At 39.9% G+C, this 19,894-nt stretch overlaps 1 protein-coding gene across 5 annotated transcripts in view; it reads left to right on the forward strand.

Annotated features, from left to right (window-relative positions):
- The window catches only part of SINHCAF (SIN3-HDAC complex associated factor), a 32,118-nt gene extending 18,788 nt beyond the window's left edge, over nt 1–13,330 (forward strand). For all 5 annotated transcript variants that reach the window (XM_045873673.3, XM_045873676.3, XM_064591432.1 and 2 more), the window contains exons 5-6: nt 7,112–7,262; nt 11,274–13,330. In XM_045873673.3, coding sequence (XP_045729629.1) covers nt 7,112–7,262; nt 11,274–11,433 — 311 coding nt within the window. In that variant the 3' untranslated portion in view covers nt 11,434–13,330. The remainder of the gene's footprint in view (nt 1–7,111; nt 7,263–11,273) is intronic.
- The last annotated feature ends 6,564 nt before the right edge of the window (nt 13,331–19,894 follow it).

Below are 19,894 nucleotides of genomic sequence, written 5' to 3' on the forward strand. Positions count from 1 at the left end.
GTGTGGAGACCCCTCTGACTGCTCTGATCTCTTTATTACCATCTGAAATTTTTCTAGATGTGTTCACTTGTTTTTTATGCATAAAGAAATTGAGGTCTGGAGATGTGCAGAAAAGGTATGTAAATAATTAGTGGACAATATGAGACCAAAGCCCAGGTTTTCTGGAAAGTAACTTTAGAGATCATAACTCACATATTGCAGTAAAGCTAGCCTCAGGACTTTAGGTTTCTGGGGCAGTGTGTGTTGTGTGTGATGGAATGGGAAAGGAATGACAAACTAATATCAGGTTCATATACTCTTTTTTTTTTTTTTTTTTAAGATTTTATTTATTTATTTGAGAGAGAGATAATGAGAGAGAGCATGAGAGGGAGGAGGGTCAGAGGGAGAAGCAGACTCCCCGCCAAGCAGGGAGCCCGATGTGGGACTCGATCCCGGGACTCCAGGATGATGACCTGAGCCGAAGGCAGTCGCTTAACCAACTGAGCCACCCAGGCACCCAGGTTCATATACTCTTAACGGAAGTTGTTGAAGGAGAGAGTACCTGTAGTGGCACTTAAATACTTTGGAGTTTAGAATTTCAGGGTTTGAAAAGGAAATGCAGTGCATATAATGTTATATGTAGCCTTTGCATCAAGTGGGAGGGTTTCTAAGGCAGCACTACTGAATCACACACATTAGTATTTCTGTAGCACAAATTTAGGAGTATTCACATAGGTGGAATAAATAAAACTTGCATGGGCTAGTCAGGTTTAACTACCCTAATTTTTTTTTAATAAGATTTTATTTTTATTTTATTTATTTGAGAGGGGGTGGGGAAGAGAATGAGACAGAGAGCACAAGCAGGGGGAGCGGCAGGCAGAGGGAAAAAGCAGGTTCCCCGCTGAGCAAGGAGCCCGATGTGGGATTCGATCCTAGGATCCTGGGATCATGACCTGAGCCAAAGGCAGACGCTTAAGCGACTGAGCCACCCACGCGTCCCTTAGCTACCCTAATTTTATAATTCGGGTTAGGCCAGATTTTGTGGCCGAACTTTCTGTTTTCAGAGCTTTTTCAAAATTGTAGGTAAGGGGTTGTGGACTGGTAATAGAGTTTTCAGGATTAAAAGAACAATCTTTTGGACCCTGTAGGACAAATATAATAACAATTTGTAGGACAAAATATTACCAATCAAAGCTTGTTTTAGAATAATGGTAAAAGATAGTTAAATATACTAACAAGGTAGAGTGAGGAAAGGAGAACTATCATCTCTTGGGCATTTTGGTATATGTACCAAGCACTTTACATACATAACTATCTCAATAATTTGTTTTAGAGATTAGGATAGGAAGTAGAGTGGTGATTTAACCTTGACCCAGGTCACTTAGTAAAGATGGTAGAGATGAATTCGACCTCTGGTTTGTCTTGACTTCAAAGCCCTGTGCTCTTTCTGTAATACCACCCTGCTCTCTGGGGTAGTATAATCAATACCCACGACTCTGAAATCTTTGCAGATCTTCTGCTAACTTTCTGCTCTTTTAAGTAGGTGTTACTAGTCCATAGTTATTCTGATGATATATTTAATCTTTGGCTAAAATATTTTAATACTTTATAGTAAAATATTTAGGTAATATCAAATATGTGTGTATTTTAATTATACATGTTCTTTTTTATTTAAAAAATGTTTTTTTCCCCCAAGTTTTTATTTAAATTCCAGTTAGTTAAAATACAATGTAATTTTAGTTTCAGGAGTAGAATTTAGTGATTCATCACTTACATATAATACTCATCACAACACGTGCCCTCCTTAATACCCATCCCCCATTTAGCCCATTTTCCCCCCCGCCCGCCCTCCAGTAACCCCTAGTTTGTTCCCTATAGTTAAGAGTCTGTTTTCTGGTTTGCCAACCCCCCCATGTTCATCTCTTAATTTCTTACGTTCCACATATGAGTGAAATCATATGGTATTTGTCTTTCTCTTAGCATAATACTCTCTAGCTCTATTCAAATCATTGCAAACCTTCTTTTGTGTAATACTTCTGCATGTGTGTGTGCACATATACATACATGTGCAACCCCCCCATTTTTATTTGTTTATCTATATAGATGGACACTTGGGTTGCTTCCATACCTTGGCTATTGTAAATAATGCTTCAGTAAACATGGGGTGCATACATCTTTTCAAATTAGTGTTTTCATTTTCTTTGGGTAAATATTCAGTAGTGGAATTACTGGATCACATATTTCTATTTTTAATTTTTTTGAGGGAACCTCCATACTGTTTTCTACAGTGGTTGCACCGGTATGCATTCCCAACAACAGTGCACAAGGGTTCCTTTTTCTTCACATCCTTGCCAACACTTACTATATTTTGTCCTTCTTTTCTTTTTTTGGAAAAATGTCTATTAAGGTCCTCTGCCCATTTTGTTACTGGATTATTTGTTTACATATGTTCCCTTCTTAATCAGCTATCACCTGGGGAAAAGAAAAAGATTAATTCTACCTTCTTTTCCACCTAAGTTTTTTTTTTTTTTTTTTTTTTTAAAGATTTTATTTATTTATTTGACAGAGAGATAGCGAGAGCAGGAACAGAAGCAGGGGGAGTGGGAGAGGGAGAAGCAGGCTTCCCGTGGAGCAGGGAGCCCGATGTGGGGCTCAATCCCAGGACCCTGGGACCATGACCTGAGCTGAAGGCAGACACTTAACGACTGAGCCACCCAGGCACCCCTCCAACTAAGTTTTAATGAACATTTGGGAAATAGTAATTTCTTCTACCACTTGAAGGTTAGAGGAATTGATTATTCATATGTATATTCTTAGCTCCTCCCTTTAATTATAGGGAAAGTGATACCTGACTCAGTTTTGCCTTACCTAAGGGAATATTTCCAGTGTAATTTTAGATTTTTATTATAAAGCTGTGTTGTGGAGGGAGGGATTGGAGACTGAAAATAAGTCCCTTTGAAAAAGGTGTGTGGGCTTTGTACGCTTAGACTGAAGCAGGGTTTTCCCGTGTGCGTTGTGAATTGCTAGCACCTGTGTGCAACACAACAGTTACTTGAATTTTTATACATCACCCACTAAATGGTGTTCCCACCTCTGGTTATGTATTTGCTTCCATGCATCCTGTGTGTACCTGACCTTTATTTCTCTTTCTGAGATATTCTTTCTTTTGTGTGGTGTACTGGAAAGGCATTAGACCTAGAGCTTAAAGATCTGGATTTGAGTTACTGTTCTTGAAACTTAACAAATATGTGACCCTCGTGGCACTGAACATTGAACCATATTTTTCTAATCTGAGAAATGGGGATAAATCAGGTTAAAAAGGGTTTTATAAAACAAAACAAATTCCTATATAAATGTTATTCTTTTTGTCATCTTTTTTTTTTTTTTTTTTAAGATTTTATTTATTTATTTGACAGAGAGAGAGACAGTGAGAGAGGGAACACAAGCAGGGGGAGTGGGAGAGGGAGAAGCAGGCTCTCCGCCGAGCAGGGAGCCCGATGCGGGGCTGGATCCCAGGACCCTGGGATCATGACCTGAGCTGAAGGCAGACGTTTAATGACTGAGCCACCCAGGCGCCCCTGTCATCCTTCTTAAAATCTACAATGAATTCTGGTTGCTATGGAATAAAGTTGAAAATCCCTAGTGAGTCTTTTGGAGGTCCTATTTTAGGCAAAGAATATTTGGGCTGAGTCAGTTCCCTTCCTGTGCATGGTGAGTTCTGCTTCCACTACTTTGCTTATCATCTCTACCTGCCCCATGCTAGATAATTACTCCTTTGTGCCTTTTCAAATTCCACAATTTTTAACATTTTAAAAATTGTAGTTCTTTGAAGAATTTCTAGGCCTGCATTCTAGAAGGGAATTTTCTTCCTTACTGCATTCTTATATAGTTAGTTTTATTCTAGTATCCCAAGTGTTAGATTAAACCATATGAAATTGCCATTTTTATAGGTAGAAAATGGTTTAATAAACTGCAGCTTCAAAATTGTTTCTTAGATACTAAGCACTTCCTAGGATAGTGAGTTTTCTTCAAAACCAGCATCGAGCTGATTGCTGCTGCTTCTGATTGTTGGGGAAGTCTTTTAAACATTCCAGTAGACGTATTTCTTAAAGCCTGCTATTCTTGAGGATTTTGTAGGTAAACTTTTGTTAATACAAAACACTATAAGCTCTCCTCAGGGTTTTTTTAAGTCTGTTTCTTGCCATGTAGCATATGAAATGGGGTTTGATATGTAATAGGTACGTCCTTACTAAATACTAATTGGGGGGCGCCTGGGTAGCGCAGTGGGTTATGTGTCAGACTCTTGGGTTGTGATCTCTCAGGGTCAGGAGATGGGAGTCCCCATTTGGGCTCCATGCTCAGTGTGGAGTCTGCTTGAGACCCTTTCTCCCTTTCCCCCGCCCCTCCCCCCACTTGCATGGGCTCGCTCTCAAATAAATAAATCTTTAAAAAAAATAATTGGTTCTTTGAATTGGAGGATTGCTCTATCCACCTATCCTGGGATGGGGGAGTGTGGTAAGCTTGACCCTTATTTGTGATATTGTTGTGACTGGAAAATAGCAGCATGAAAGCCTTAGAGCATGGTGACCATCAACCAAAACATTTATTTTCTGGCTTGTAAATTTGACTTGTCTTTTAAGGGCAAAAATACTAAATCATGTTTAGCTTGTATCTGATGAACTGCCTTTATTCCATTTGAAATCAAAATCTTACTGTTTTTCCTGTATAGGTAAGGTATTGTTTTTTTCTTTGGTGGCTTTTAAGATTTTTTTCCCTCTATCTTTAGTTTTAAGAAATTTAGTTAATGGTGTGTCTTGGTATTGATTTCTTTGAGTATATCCTGTTAGGGGTTTGCTCAGCTTCTTGAATATATCGGTTTATGTCTCTTGCCAAATTTGGCGAGTTCTCAGCCATTCTGTTTCTTTGAGTACATTTTCGCCTCCACCCTCTCTCTCTTTCCAGGACTGCAGTGGCACAAATGCAGATTTTTTTTGTTATAGTCCCAGAGGTCTCTTAAGTCTCTATTCAGTTGTTTTCTCTGTGGTGTTCGGGTTGGGTAATTTTTGTTGTTCTTTCTTCCAGTTCATTGATTATTTCCTCTGTTCCCTCCATTCTGCTGTTAAGCACATCCACTGAGCTTTTTATTTCATTTATTCGTTTTTTTCTTTTTTTCCCAGTTCAAATTTCAGTTCCACTTGGTTCTTCTTTGTAGCTTTTATTTTTGAAACTGAGATATATTCATGGAGACTCTTATTTGTTTCAGTCATGTTCATGATGGCTCACTGGAGCATTTTTGTCATAGTTCTGTTAAAATCTTGGTCCGTTAATTCTAACATCCCTGTCATCGTGGTGCTAACATCTGCTTACCTTTTCTTTCAGTTTGAGATCTTGGTTCTGGATATGGGTTTTTTTTTAATTTTTCTTTTATGTATGTATGTATGTATGTAAACTCTGCCCTGGGTGTGGAACTCGGACTCATGACCCCAAGATCAAGAGTCAAATGCTCTACCAACTGAGCTCTACCATAGGTGCCCCTCTGAAGGATTTTTTTTTTTTTTTTTTTAAGATTGACTTATTTGAGAGAGAGTGCAAGGTGGGGGGAGGGAAGGACAGAGGTAGAGAAATCCTCAAGCAGACTGCCTGCTGAGCAGAGTTCTGGATGGGGCTTGATCCCATGACCCTGAAATCATGACCCTGAGCTGAAATGAAGAGTTAGACATTTAACCAACTGAGCCACCCAGGTTCCCCTCTTTTTTTTTTTTAAAGTAGTCTACATGCCCAGTGTGGAGTCCAAAGTGGGGCCCAAACCTGCAGGCCCTGAGATCAAAGACCTGAGCCCAAATCAAGAGTCGGGCCTTTAACCGGCAGAGCCACCCAGCCACCCCTGAGGCATTTTTTTATATTGAAACCTGTGGAATTTAAGAAACAAAACAGAGAACATAGGGGGAAGGGAAGGAAAAATAAAATCAGATGAAAATAGAAAGGGAGACAAACCATTAAGAGACTGTTAACTGTAGGAAACAAACTGAGGATTGCAGGAGGGGAGTTGGCTGGGGGGATGAGGTAACTGGGTGATGGGGATTAAGGAGGACACTTGAGGTAATGAGCACTGGGTGTTATATGCAACTGATGAATCACTGAACTCTTATCTCTGAAACTAATAATACCGTATATGTTAATTAAATTGAATTTAAATAAAAAATTGAAACCTGGACATTTAAAAATTATGTTATGGATCTTATTTAAACCTTTGATTTTACTGGGTTTTTTGGACACCCCTGTAGCAGAGGTGTTAAAAGTTACTGCCCAGTGGTGTTAAAAGTCAGGTTCCCCCCTCAACCTCCATTGACACCTGAGGTGGGAGGAGCGCCTCATTGCTATGGGATGGGGGTAGGAGTTAAAGCTCCCACATGGTGGGGGTACTCATTCCTGGTGGGCCATGATGAAAGTCCTGAGTTTTCAACAGGCTTCCTCTTGACACCCTGGTGGAGTTGTTGAGGGTTTCATACCAATCTTATAAGGATGGAAATCTTAGGCTCCCCACTTGGCCTATGCTGGGGTGGGTGGGGTTGGGTCCTTTTTTTTTTTTTTTTATGGTGCTTGAGTAGAGTGATTATTGTCTAATAAAAGTTTGCTGTCTTTTTAGGCTACCACTTTGCTCCTGGCCTTTTGTTTAGAGAGCAGGGTTTTGTTGGCACTTTTTATTTTTTTTTTTGGCTCTATACCCATTTGGCATTTCTGGGTTGCTGGCTTCTATAGCTCCAAGACTGGGATTTATGAGGCAAAAAGAAAACCCATAAAAACTAGGGAACTCAGCACCGTGTCTTTCCTTGGGTCAAGCTCTCTAACTTGCCAACTTTTAGAGTCTTTTAGGATTGTTTTATATGTAATATCCAGGGTTTTTAGTTGTACTTATTTAGTAGTAGTAGGAGGAATGGGGAAAAAGTGTGTCTATTCTTATCTTCCTGGAAGCTTATGTCCTCATTTTCTTTTAGAAACACTTTAGTACAAATGTCTTCAAATACAAGTAGTGAATAGAAAATAAATCCTTTTACTAATTCATTCACAGTTTTTTATGCTGAGCCTTAGTTGCAGATAATGAAATTATACATTTTTTTTCTCCTTATTACAGATTCTGATGCTCACAGTACCACCTCAAGTGCCTCCCCAGCTCAATCTCCTTGTTACAGTAACCAGTCAGATGATGGCTCAGATACAGAGATGGCCTCTGGCTCTAACAGAACGCCAGTTTTTTCCTTTTTAGATCTCACATACTGGAAAAGGTAAAAGCAACAGAAAATATCTCTCTAACCAGCAAACCTTCTTAATTACAGGCAATGGTTTCCCACTTCCTTAGCAATTAAATGGCATTTGGCCAACAGCTGGTAGCACACATGGTTGGAGGTGGATTAAGCAAGAATTGAGCTGAGAGTTGGGATTTTGTGTGCTTTTCCTATTAAAATTGATGTAAAATAAAAATCATGTTAGGGAACCTAAATTTCCTATAATGGAGTAGACTAGGTATTCTGACCAGTTCTCTCACTGAAAAAAGTAAAAGGTAGAAATACATATTTTTAAGTCTTTAAAAATAGCATTGATAGGTGAGTAAATTAAAAAGGAATAATCAAAGGCCAAAATGCTAAGTGAATGTGGGGCCCCAAAAGTCAAAAAAGAGAATAGACCAAGAAAGAGAATATTCAAAGAGAAAGTGATTAAGCGTTTTCTTTTTCACAGATTTGGGGAAAACTAACAAAAGTGGGATAATAAGCATTTATCTTATGGTAGAGAAAATTCACCCATAGATGACTTGTTACAGTGAAACTGTGGAACATGAAAGACAAAATAGATCTTTAAGCAGTGGGAAAATAAAGACATTATTATTATTATTATTTTTAAAGATTTTATTTATTTGACAGAGAGGGAACACAAGCAGGGGGAGTAGGAGAGGGAGAAGCAGGCTTCCTGCCGAGCAGGGAGCCTGATGTGGGGCTCGATCCCAGGACCCTGGGACCATGACCTGAGCCAAAGGCAGCTGCTTACTGACTGAGCCACCCAGGCGCCCCCCCCCCCTTTTTAATTGTTTTTTTAAATTTATTTTTTTGAGAAAGAGAGCGTGTACATGGGAGCATGCACGAGCAGAGGGGAGGGGGAGGGAGAGAGAGGGGCAGACAGAGAGGTAGAAGTGAACTCCCTGCTGAGCAGGGAGCCCCATGCAGGACTCGATCACAGGACCCTGGGATCATGACCTGAGCCGAAGGCAGACGCTTCACCGACTGAGCCACCCAGGCGCCCAAGACATTATTTTCAAAGGAACAACAAACATACAAAGCTGAGTTCTCAGCATGAACAAAGGAAGCCAAAAAACAATAGATTAATACTTTCAATGGACCAAGAGATAGAAATTCTCAACCTAGAATTATATGTAGCAAAAGTATCCTTTGGGGCGCCTGGCTGGCTCCGTTGGAAGAGCATGTGACTCTTGATCATTAGATTGTGTTTGAGCCCCACGTTGGGTGTAGAGATTACTTAAAATAAATAAATAAACTAAAAAAAAAATCTTTCATGAACAAGGGTATAAGACTTTTTGACTGGGGAAAAAAATTTGAGAATTTGCTGCCAAGCTGACCCTAAATAACAAAGTTCTACAGGCAGAAAAAGAGATCCTAGATTAAAATTCTGAGGATAGTTAAAGAAAGTAGTAAACATTTAGGTGAATTTAAACAAACACTGACTGTTTGAAATAACAATAGTTGCGGGAGTAAAAAAAAAAAAAAACGAATTACAAGACAGTAACATAAGTCTAGGCAATAATAGTGATAAGAGTTAAGGTATCCTAACATCCTTTGCATTGTTGAGAATAAATATATTGAATAACATTGGGACTAGATTAACTATGTCACCACTAGAAGAATAAAAAAAAAGAGTGAAAACCTCCAGAGTTGAGAAGGGCAGGGCAGAATATTTAAAAATATACCTAAATATACCTAGCAAAACAAGATGGAAATAGAAAACTTCTATGTATTTGTAAATTAAGAAACCATGAGTCCAAAGAAGAAAGTATAATATAAATGAGAAAACCTTTATAACTAAAGAATAACTGAAAAATACCACGAATCAGAACAAATGATACGAAGTTGCAAAGAGTTGGAAGAAGAGTTAATGCATTCATTCATTCATTCATTTATTTGACAGTGTGCGCAAAAGAGAGCACGGAGCACGTGCACAAGCAGGGGGATGCATAAGCAGAGGGGAGCAGAAGAGGGAGAAGTAGGCTTCCCACTGAGCAGGGAGCCCGATGTGGGTCTCTTATCACGGGACCCTGAGGTCATGACCTGAGCTGAAGACAGACGCTTAACCAACTGAGCCACTCAGGCGCCCCAAGTTAATGCCTTTAATGCTTAGAAAAAAAAGACTAAAAGTAAATGAAGTGATATGTGTCCAATTTAAAGGTTAATGAAGCCCAATACAAAGAAAAATGAAAGCAAAGTCTTAAAGATATGAGTAGAGGGGCGCCTGGGTGGCTTAGTCGTTAAGCGTCTGCCTTCGGCTCAGGTCATAATCCCAGGGTCCTGGGATTGAGCCCCACATTGGGCTCCCTGCTCTGTGGGAAGCCTGCTTCTCCCTCTCCTACTCCCCCTGCTTGTGTTCCCTCTCTCGCTGTCTCTCTCTGTCAAATAAATAAATAAAATCTTAAAAAAAAAAAAAAGATGAGTAGAAACAAATGGGAGTAGAAAACCAGTATGCAGCGAATAGGATCAGTAAAGAAACAAGTTAGATCTTGAAAAAGACCAAAAAAACTACTAGAGATGAAGCAGATAAAGAAAAAAGAGATAATACACATAAGCATCTTGGATAACGAAAGGGAGATTTAGCTATAAATCAAATTTAAAAGACACACATTATAAACAACTGTATGCCAATAAATTGAACATATAGGTGAAGTGGATACATTAGTAGGAAAAGTTTACCTAAGTTGTCTCAAGAAAAAATAGAAAAAAAATAGAAAACCTGTATAGTATAAAAAGTTGATTCATTGGTCAAAGTCTTGCCTCCAAAAACCCCAGACCCATTTAGGCAAGTTCTGCCAAACATTCTAGAAACAAATGATTCTGATCTTGCATTGGCTTTTTCAGATGATGAGTAAAAGAGAGCGTAGGCTCCAAGCATTCTATGAGGCTAACATAACTTCGATAGCAAAAGAGTGTATCATGACCAGATTAGATTTATTCTAGGGATATAAGATTGGTTTAAACATTAAAAATCAACTGATAGAAATTTGCCACATTGACAGTTGGTAAAGGAGGGGAAAAAATGCTTACCATCTTAGCAGTATTTTGAAGATGTTTGATAAATTTGAATGTTTCTTCAAAACTTAAAACCTTTAGTAAATAGGAATACAAGGGAACCACATTGATAAATAATTGGCATTTTTGAGTAAACATGAACATGTTTCCATTTCTGTATCCCAGCAACATAACCTAGAAAATGTTTAAGCATGCATTGATGTGTGTATAGCATATTTGTAGTAGTGGAAGTTGTCCCAGTAAAAGGACAGTGGATGAATGTATATTTACATGGTACAATTCTATACATAAAATGAAATAAAGGCTCTGCCTAACAATAGCTATGAACTTCAATGTTGAGCAAAAAAATTGCACTATAGAGTATAATTCCATATATGTGTTTCTTTTACATAGATAACCGAGCAATATCTGTCGAGATGCAGATGTGGTAAAACTATGAAGTGTAAAGAAAAAAGTAGTGATAGGCTTAAAATTAAGGAGGAGAGAATGAGATGGGGTAGGGTGGGATTGGAGAAGGGCATACAAGGGTACTTCATAAAAAAATGATTTTTTTTTTCCCCATAGAGTATGTGATCCATGGATGTTTTGTTGTACTGTCATTTTTTATGCCTTTATGTATATTTGATGGTATATATATTTACCAGTTGTATCAGCCTGTTTATGATGGTGGGTTTTGTTTTGTTTTGTTTTTTTCCAAGAGTCGGTGATTTTTAGAAGAAACAGTTTACAATGTTAGGAGCAGCTTCCGAAACTGCTGTCTCTCAGAATGACCCCTGCCCCCCTTAATATTTGATAAGATTCCAGTGTGAGATTTAAGGGACCTGGGTAATTCCCATAATTTAGCTAATTGGGGATCTCTCTAGGAGCCTTTCATTTGGAATGCTTGCTCATGTGGTACTTAGTTATAAGGATGTAGATTTTTCCCCCCTTTGTTTTCTTGTATTACTAGTTTTCTACCTTATTAATCTGTTTCCCATTTTTTTCTTTTAGACAGAAAATATGTTGCGGGATTATCTATAAAGGCCGTTTTGGGGAAGTCCTCATTGACACGCATCTCTTCAAGCCTTGCTGCAGCAATAAGAAAACAGCTGCTGAGAAGCCGGAGGAGCAGGGCCCAGAGCCTCTGCCCATCTCCACTCAGGAGTGGTGACTGAGGTTTAGGGAGAAGGGGAAGAAAAACGATTTAAATTTTGCAAAGAAAACAAAGCAACAAAACCCTTTTATTTTTAACTCTGATACCTGCTATTCTGCCAAAAGACAATTTCTAGAATAGTTTTGAATGGGTGGTTATTTCTCCTCCAGTTCCACAATCTCTGAAGCCAGTGTCTAGCTTACTAAAAGAAAAAAAGAAGTGTACATAATATTTAAGATGCTGAGTATTTCATAGGAAAGCTGAATGCTGCTGTAAAGTGCTCTTTAAGTCTTTTTTTTTTTTTAATCCCCTTCTAATGAATGAAACTAGGGGAATTTCAGGGGACAGAGATGGGATTTGTTGTATGATAAACGTATGTAGTTTTAGTCTTTCTATATTGAGAAGCAGTGGTTGGGGCATTTTTTAAAGATGGCTGGCTATACTTGTTTTCCTTCATGATAATAAATTTGTCATAACTCAGTAACATGGACTTGCCCCTAGAGGTAGTTGTTAATAATTTTGCAATAATAAGGTCTTGCCAAGGTTCTGATGATTCAAACCTGTACTACTGAATATGAAGCAGGACAGACTAAGCTGTCTGGTGCAAATACCTTGAAGGAGTAATTTCTAAATACACAGGTAACTTGACTGTATATGTCGCATCCTGTGTCACCTCCCTCCATATTGATATTTGATAAAGATTCTAATCTATATTGAAACTTCTAAAGCAGAATCAAAGCTCCTCTGGGGAAATGTCAGATTTTAGGATGAGCAATCCTAAATGAATAGTACCAAAGCATTACCACATGGTAGAGATCACATTCTATTAAGAAGGTTAAATTATCTGAAAAAATGTGCAAGTCTTCAGGATGGCATACACAAATAAAGGTTAATGCTTCTTGGGGCACATTTCTTAGAGGGCTTGCCTAGTGTGTAAATAATTGACTTTTGTTTGTGTTACATGACTGGTGACTTCATTGAAAATCTGCACAATTCAGTTTTAGCTCTGGATTACTTCAGTTGACCTTTGTGAAGGTTTTATCTGTGTAGAGTGGTTGTTTGACTTGTTTTAATCTATTAGGGTTTTGGGTTTCTTTTCACTCTATTAAAGTAAAATTCTACTAAAAGAAGAGAGGTGTGTGTTAATGCTGAGTGGGTTGGTTTAGGTTTGGCTTCTTATGGTCAGGCTTTGTGAACCTTGAGATATTAGATGATAAATCCTGAACACAGAGCTCTTCAGTTCTAAAATCTTCATTTGAAAGCCTTTTACTTGAACCCAAACCAAAGTACTCTCATTGCCTCTTTTCTAAACATTCAGGAAGAACATATCACCAGTTCAGACTTTTCATAATAAGGGAGGATCATTTGCCTACCTTACAGTAACATGACTCAGTGCTTATTTTTAAAACTGGATTTTTAAAATTGGATAGTATAAATAACAAGGAGTGAGCCACTTTCTATGGGCACCCTATAGTTTTATAGTTCTTAATCTAAACTTAAAATTTTATATTTCTTATGGCACAAACTACAAGCCACCATATGCATAGACTACGCAGTGAGTTGGGTTGGCTCTCCCACAGCCTTTGAGGTGTATTCCAAGAGTCCCAGCCATTACCATCTTCCTCCCGTTATTTTGAAATGGTTTTTTGGGGTTTTTTTTGTACATTTTGGCTACAGTATTGGTGGTAGAATATACTATAATATGGATCATCTCTACTTCTGTATTTATTTATTTATTACTAGACCTCAACCACAGTCTTCTTTTTCCCCTTCCACCTCTTTGCCTGTAGGATGTACTGTATGTAGTCATGCACTTTGTATTAATATATTAGAAATCTACAAATCTGTTTTGTACTTTTTATACTGTTGGATACTTATAATCAAAACTTTTACTTAGGGTATTGAATAAATTTAGTCTTACTAGAAAATAAAAGAAGCTGTTTTGTGGCTTTGTTTAAAAGGTGTTCTTAGGTAAGAATAACTAACATTTTTGGCCTTCACAGATACTCAGTTTAACTCCCTAAGTTTTATAATAAGCCATGAAGGAACAAAGTCCTCCTTACTGAGAAGTACTTTAAAATAAAAGACGTTTTAACAGACATGCCCAGTAACTAACCTTAGTAGATAAAATGATTTTAATAATGAAGGACAAACTTTCTCCAGTGGTTGGTTAGTTGATTTCTTTTTTTCTTTTTTCTTTTCTGCTCTTCTGTTTTTTATTTTTATTATTATTATTGTTTTTTAAAGATTTTATTTATTCATTTGACAGAGAGAGAGATAGCGAGAGCAGGAACACAAGCGCGGGGCAGCAGGAGAGAGAGAGAAGCAGGCTTCCCGCGGAGCAGGGAACCCGATGCGGGGCTCGATCCCAGGACCCTGGGATCATGACCTGAGCCGAAGGCAGACGCCTAACGACTGAGCCACCCAGGCGCCCCTATTTTTATTATTTTTTAAAAATGTCTCCGGTGTTTTAATGTCTATGATGTGATTTTATTGTTACTGTCTATTGGCATAATGGGAATCATCATTGAGACTTCAAAGAAATTATCAAAACTGGTTGGTTATAGGGAAAGGTGGATTTTGGCATTGGAGTCAGACGTGGTCTCTAATTTCTGGCTCTGCCCCTTTATTAGCCATTTGAGTCACTTGGCCTTTGTGAGCCTCCAAACTTCTGTAAAGTAATTTACTTAACAAAATTACTTCATAGAATTATGAGGAATCTAAAGGGGTGTAATCCATATCAAAGTTTTGTGGGTTTTTATTTTTTTTAAAGATTTTATTTATTTGACAGAGACACAGAGAGGGAACACAAGCAGAGGGAGAGGGAGAAGCAGGCTTCCCACTGAGCAGGGAGCCCGATGTGGAGCTCGATCTCAGGACCCTGGGATCCTGACGCGAGCCAAAGGCAGATGCTTAACGACTGAGCCACCCAGGCGCCCCTGTGGGTTTTTTTTTTTTTTTTAAGATTTATTTTAGAGAGCACAGGTGCAGGTGGGGGGCGGGCAGAGAGAGAAGCAGACTGCTGCTAAGCAGGGAGCCCTACATGGGGCCCCGGGACTCGATCCCAGGATCCTGAGGTCATGAAGCTGAAGGCAGACACTCAACTGACTTGAGCCACCCAAGTGCCACCATATCGAAGTTTTAAAAGTAGATTATTAGTTGGGAAAGGTGGATCCTGTGGGCCAAACTTTCTATGCTACAGCTAGAGCTTTTTTTTTTAAGATTTTATTTATTCATTTGAGAGAGAGCGCACAAGTGGAGGGGAAGGGGCAGAGGGCGAGGGAGAGAAGACTCACCGCTGAGATGGGAACCCAACGTGGGGCTCGATCCCAGGACCCTGAGATCACGAAGGCAGGCGCCTAACCATCTGAACCACCCAGGCGCCCCATAGGTTAGGGTTTAAATTTGGTTTGGGATAGTCCAGATGAGTTGCCAACACCTAATCCAGTTGCTGTGAAGTTACCAAGTTAACCTGAAGTTAAGCTCAGGTTGTTGGCAGAAATCATTTCCTGTGGCTTTAGGATGGAGAGCCCAGATTCCTCACCTGGCTGTAGGGCCCCTGGGTGGTTCTGAGGTGGCTGCTTCCTGCATCATGCCAGCAGGTCTCCAGAGCCAGTTTGCTAGCAAGTCTGTCTCCTCAGGTCCTGCCCACATTCAAATGAGGATTACACAATGAACACCCCGTGCTGGGGTGTGGGGCTCTTGAGGGACATCTTGGAGTGTTGTCTGCCACAGCACCTCATTTTCTTTTCTGACTGAATCACTTGAAATTGGGCCTCTTTGCCCTACATTACAAGTGCTTTCTGTAGCAAGTTAAAAAAATAAAAAAAAGCTCCCCTACCGTGGGTCAGGTGCTTTTAAACATTGTTTAAACAACTGCAAAGTTAAAAAAACAAACAAACCAAAAACCTGTTCACAGGTAAGTGGAGGTGCCAGGAGGTCTTTTGTAACTTAAATGAAATCAACTTCCCTGATTGCAAAGCCTTTCCTCACTGAATTGGCCCCGTCCCTGCTCTAGCAGTGGGACGGTCTTAACCTGCGTTTGGAGGTGGTTACCTTCCTCTGTTTTGAAGGCTGAAAATGAGAGGCAAATGTTACCCTTGCTGAGAGAATGACTTACACAGTTTAAATCAGTTGATCAAGTTAAGATTCTTAATTTTGATGTACCTATTAATATACTGTCTTTTTGTGTAGTGAAACAACTGGATATTCTAAAAATAAATGAAGGTAGCCAGAGCTCATGGCTTGCTCCGCAGTGAAGGATGGATGCCAGGGAGCCTCTCGATTCAGTGGTCCTGTAACACTTTTCCTAATTCTCCAGATTTAGCATTGTGGTACTCTGGCAATCAATTTTGTGTGATGTTCAGTGAACTGGGAAGGGAGGAAAAAGCCAAATTGGATCAAAGATAGATAATTTCACAGGCTTATGTTCTCAAAGAAAGGGATCTGAGGGTTCTAACAATTTCTCGAGCTGTGGAGTTTGGTTACTCATTGTGATCATGAGAATGCTTTGGGTTTCAGATATCTTGCACCCTGGTTAGAAGCTGCTTGTTATTGTATGTTGAGTTAGGGGGTCTTGGACATACTTAGTTGCAGGCTTCAGTGTAAAAGAGCTTAATCTTGTAGTTTAGAGAACTGAAAATATTTTGGCAAAGCCTGTCCTTTGTTTCAGTGCTTGAAAGGGGGGGAAATAATTAGCTCCATTTAGAACTTCAATTGTCTATACTCAGCTTACATTAGCTTTAACATTGCCCTGGGTTTTTGTTTTGCTTTTTTGTAATTACAAGAAAGAGTGGTTTTAAAAAACATATCAAAAATTAAGACTCAAAAATCTCAAGATTATTCAGCAAGTCATTGGTAGGATTAAAATAGGAACCTGAACAATTATGTCCGTCCCTCCCCCCCCCCCCCCACCTTTTTAAGGTAACAAGTGTATTCTTTGCCTCCAACCACCTTAACAATCCACTCCAGTGTTGATTCTGTCCCCACCACTCCAGGGACCACTGATGGCTTTCTCATGGGGAATTTCAGAGCCCTCAATTTTCTCATTCAGCCCCTCAACAGCACTTGATATTATGCATAGTATCTTCAAATATTCTTGGCTGATAACACTGCAGCTTCTAGGCTTTCCTATCTCAGATGCTCACTGGCCAGGGTCATCTTTGGCCCTCTTCCTGGGCCATCTCCATTCCCACCATCCCAGATACTATCTAAAATATGCTGGCATCTCTCAAGTCTATCTCCAGAGCTTTTTATCAGTCAGGGTGCTGGCAGGAAATAGATGACTTACTGAAAGTGGGTAATTTGAGGAAAGCTTAATAAAAGGAGTTTACAAAGCTGTGCACAGGGTGTGGGGAAATCCCAGGGGAGAATACAGTTCTGAGGCCCAGTAACACTGGGACTAGTAGTATTGGGGGGGTGTTACCACCTTTAGGTCTGAAAGGTTGAAGGGAGGAAGTGCTTAATGGGACCAGGAGACCAGCTACGTAGAAAGGGTGGGAGACTGGGAAGCAGCAGGAATACATACTCTTGTCACTTTCCAGATTGACCAACTCCATTCTTCGTGCCTTCACACATACTGTTTGGTCCCCCTGACCAATTCCCCCCCCCCACCTAGCTAGGCATCACCTACTCACCCTTCAAGTTCCCTCTCAGTACCACTTGGGGAAGCCTTCCAGAGCAGCCACCGTACCCCACCCCCATCACTCATAATTACATGCTGAGTAGGTTCCATGAAAGCTGGAACTATTTTTCTCACCACTATTGCTCCCACAGTCTAGTACAGTGATTACTATTATGTAAATAGCACAATACATATTTATTGATTATAATTTTGTATTTTCAGAAGTCCATAGAAGAGTTGGATTTATGCTAACGGTCTGTTTTTTAAAAAAATATTTTAGAGCACATGTGGGGAAGGGGGAGGGGCAGAGGGAGAGGTAGAAGCAGATTCCCCGCCGAACAAGGAGCCCTGTGCAGGGCTGGATCCCAGCACCTGGAGATCATGACTTGAGTCGAAGGCAGAGGCCCGACCGACTGAGCCACCCAGGTGCCCCTATGCTAATGGTCTCGATGAATTTCAAGAATTAAAAATACAGTTAAAGTTGAAAGGGCAGTACAATAGAATAACTTTTCCCTAGATCCACCAACTGTTAACATTTTACCACATGTACTTTATCTAATTTGTTTTGCTGAAGCATTTGAAAGTAAGTTGTGACAACATGGTACTTCATCCCTGGATACTTGAGCATTCATCTTGGAATAAAGATTTTCTACATAAAACCATAATGCCATTGCCACACCTGAGATAATTTTTTTTTTTTTAAGATTTTATTTATTTGTCAGCGCACGAGCGCAAGCAGGGGGAGCGGTAGGCAGAGGGAGAGGGAGAAGCAGGCTCCCTGCTGAGCAGGGAGACTGGATGTGGGCTTGATCCCAGGGCCCTGGGATCATGACCTGAGCCGAAGGCAGATGCTTAACGACTGAGCACCCGGGCAATCTGCCACACCTGAATAATTAACAATGACTCAATAACATTTAATATAATCTGTATGGGATAATTTGCCTTATTATCCCAAAATGTCTTTTAAAACCTTTTCCTCGAGGCACCTGGGTGGCTCAGTCGGTTAAACGTCTGACTTGATTTCAGCTCAGATCATGATCTCAGGATCCTGGGATCAAGCCCTGTGTTGGGCTCTGCTCAGTGCAGAGTCTTGCTTGAGATTTTCTCTCTCCCCTCCCTTTGCCCCCTATCCCCCCATCTTCTCGCTCTCTCAAATAAATAAAAATCTTTAAAACTTTTTCCTCTTGTAGGATCTAATCAAGGGTTTTGCATACATTTTAATCTGGAATAGTCCTCCCTTCCTTTTTCTCCCCTATGACATTGAATTTTTTGAAATGTCCCAGTCAGTTGTACAATGTCCCATATCCTGGGCTTTTTCTGGTTTTCTTAGTAGATTTGGACTATACTTTTTGGTAAGAATATAACAGGCTATGTGGTTCATCTCTTATTGTATCATATCAAGATGCACATAATGTCAAGTTGCCCCACTGGTTAATGCTAAGATTGATCATTTGGTTAAAATGGTGACTGCCAGACCTTTCCATCTTAAAGGACATTTTTTTCCTTTTGTAGATAGACAATCTGTGGGGTGGTAAGTACTGTGAGGCTTTTTAAACAAACTTTCAAGTATTCATTGAGCATCTATGTCAAGACCCTATTACATGTCCTAAATAGTCCCTTACACTTGAGAAATCATGCCATCCTTAACTCCTTTGAGGATCTCAGCTCACTTAGGGTGTTGTGCTTATTCTTGTCCTTTCATTGCCCTTGACTCATTTTCTTGATTTCTCTGTGGTTTTCATTCAGAAGTAAAGTTGTGGTGGATAAGGTGCAGGGGTTATGTTTGGCACATGAGCTTGTTAGTAAATATCGCCAGGGCATATATGAATAAACAATGGAATTAGAGTCAGAAGACTTGAATTCTGGGGAGCCTGGGTGGCTCAGTCGATAAGCATCTGCCTTCGGCTCAGGTCATGATCCCAGGGTCCTGGGATCGAGCCCCACGTTGGGCTCCCTGCTCGGTGGGGAGCCTGCTTCTCCCTCTCTCACTCCCCCTGCTTGTGTTCCTTCTCTCACTGTGACTTGCTCTGTCAAAAAAAAAAAAAAAAGACTTGAATTCAAATCTTGATTTTGGTACTTTCTGGCCTTATGATCTCTGATAATTTCTCTGAGCTCATTCCCTCCTCTGTAAATTGAAGGAAATATAGCAGAGCTGTAGTAAGAATAAAATGAGGCTCCTGGGAGGCTCAGTCGGTTAAGTGTCTGCCTTGGTTCAGGTCATGATCCCAGGGTCCTGAGCAGGGAGGCCACTTCTCCTTCTCCCGCACCCCATGCTTTTGCTCACTCTCTCTCTCTCAATCTCTCTGTCAAATAAATAAAAAATAAAATCTAAGAAAAAAAGAATAAAGTGAGAGAATGCATCATAAGGGCCCTGGCCTGAAATAGGTGCACAGCGAAAGGTGTGTGCCATCATTCGTTCTTTTCATCTTTATGAGGTCTAAGTGGTTACCAGAGGAATGAAAACTTTTATAATCTATTAGCTATGGTGAACACAGGAAAGGTCTTCAACATTGCACATCAAGACAGCTATCCCCTCAAAAAAAGCTCTAAAGCTTTCTTAAGTTTCAGTGCTTACAGGAGAAAATGTATTCACTACAAGATGATTATGCTTTGGCAGCACATGAATCCCAGGATTGGGAAAGTGTACAAAGGGCATGAAGTGGTGCCAGATATACAGTAATTAAGCTGCACAAAAGTGTGCTGAAATGCAGGGAGTGGCCAAGATAGGCTCTTGGGATGATTTTTGAAGGGTAAAATTTGGCTGTGTTGTAACAGTGGAACCAATTCATAAAACATGCTGAAATTGTTCAGAATACCTTTTAGCCTCGAGGCCCAAAGCTCTAAACAATTTAAGCC

The sequence above is a fragment of the Mirounga angustirostris genome, unplaced genomic scaffold (genome assembly GCF_029215605.1).
Source record: "Mirounga angustirostris isolate CCGP_5_RB_7025 unplaced genomic scaffold, mMirAng1.0.hap1 SCAF_5, whole genome shotgun sequence".
Lineage (NCBI taxonomy): Eukaryota > Metazoa > Chordata > Mammalia > Carnivora > Phocidae > Mirounga > Mirounga angustirostris.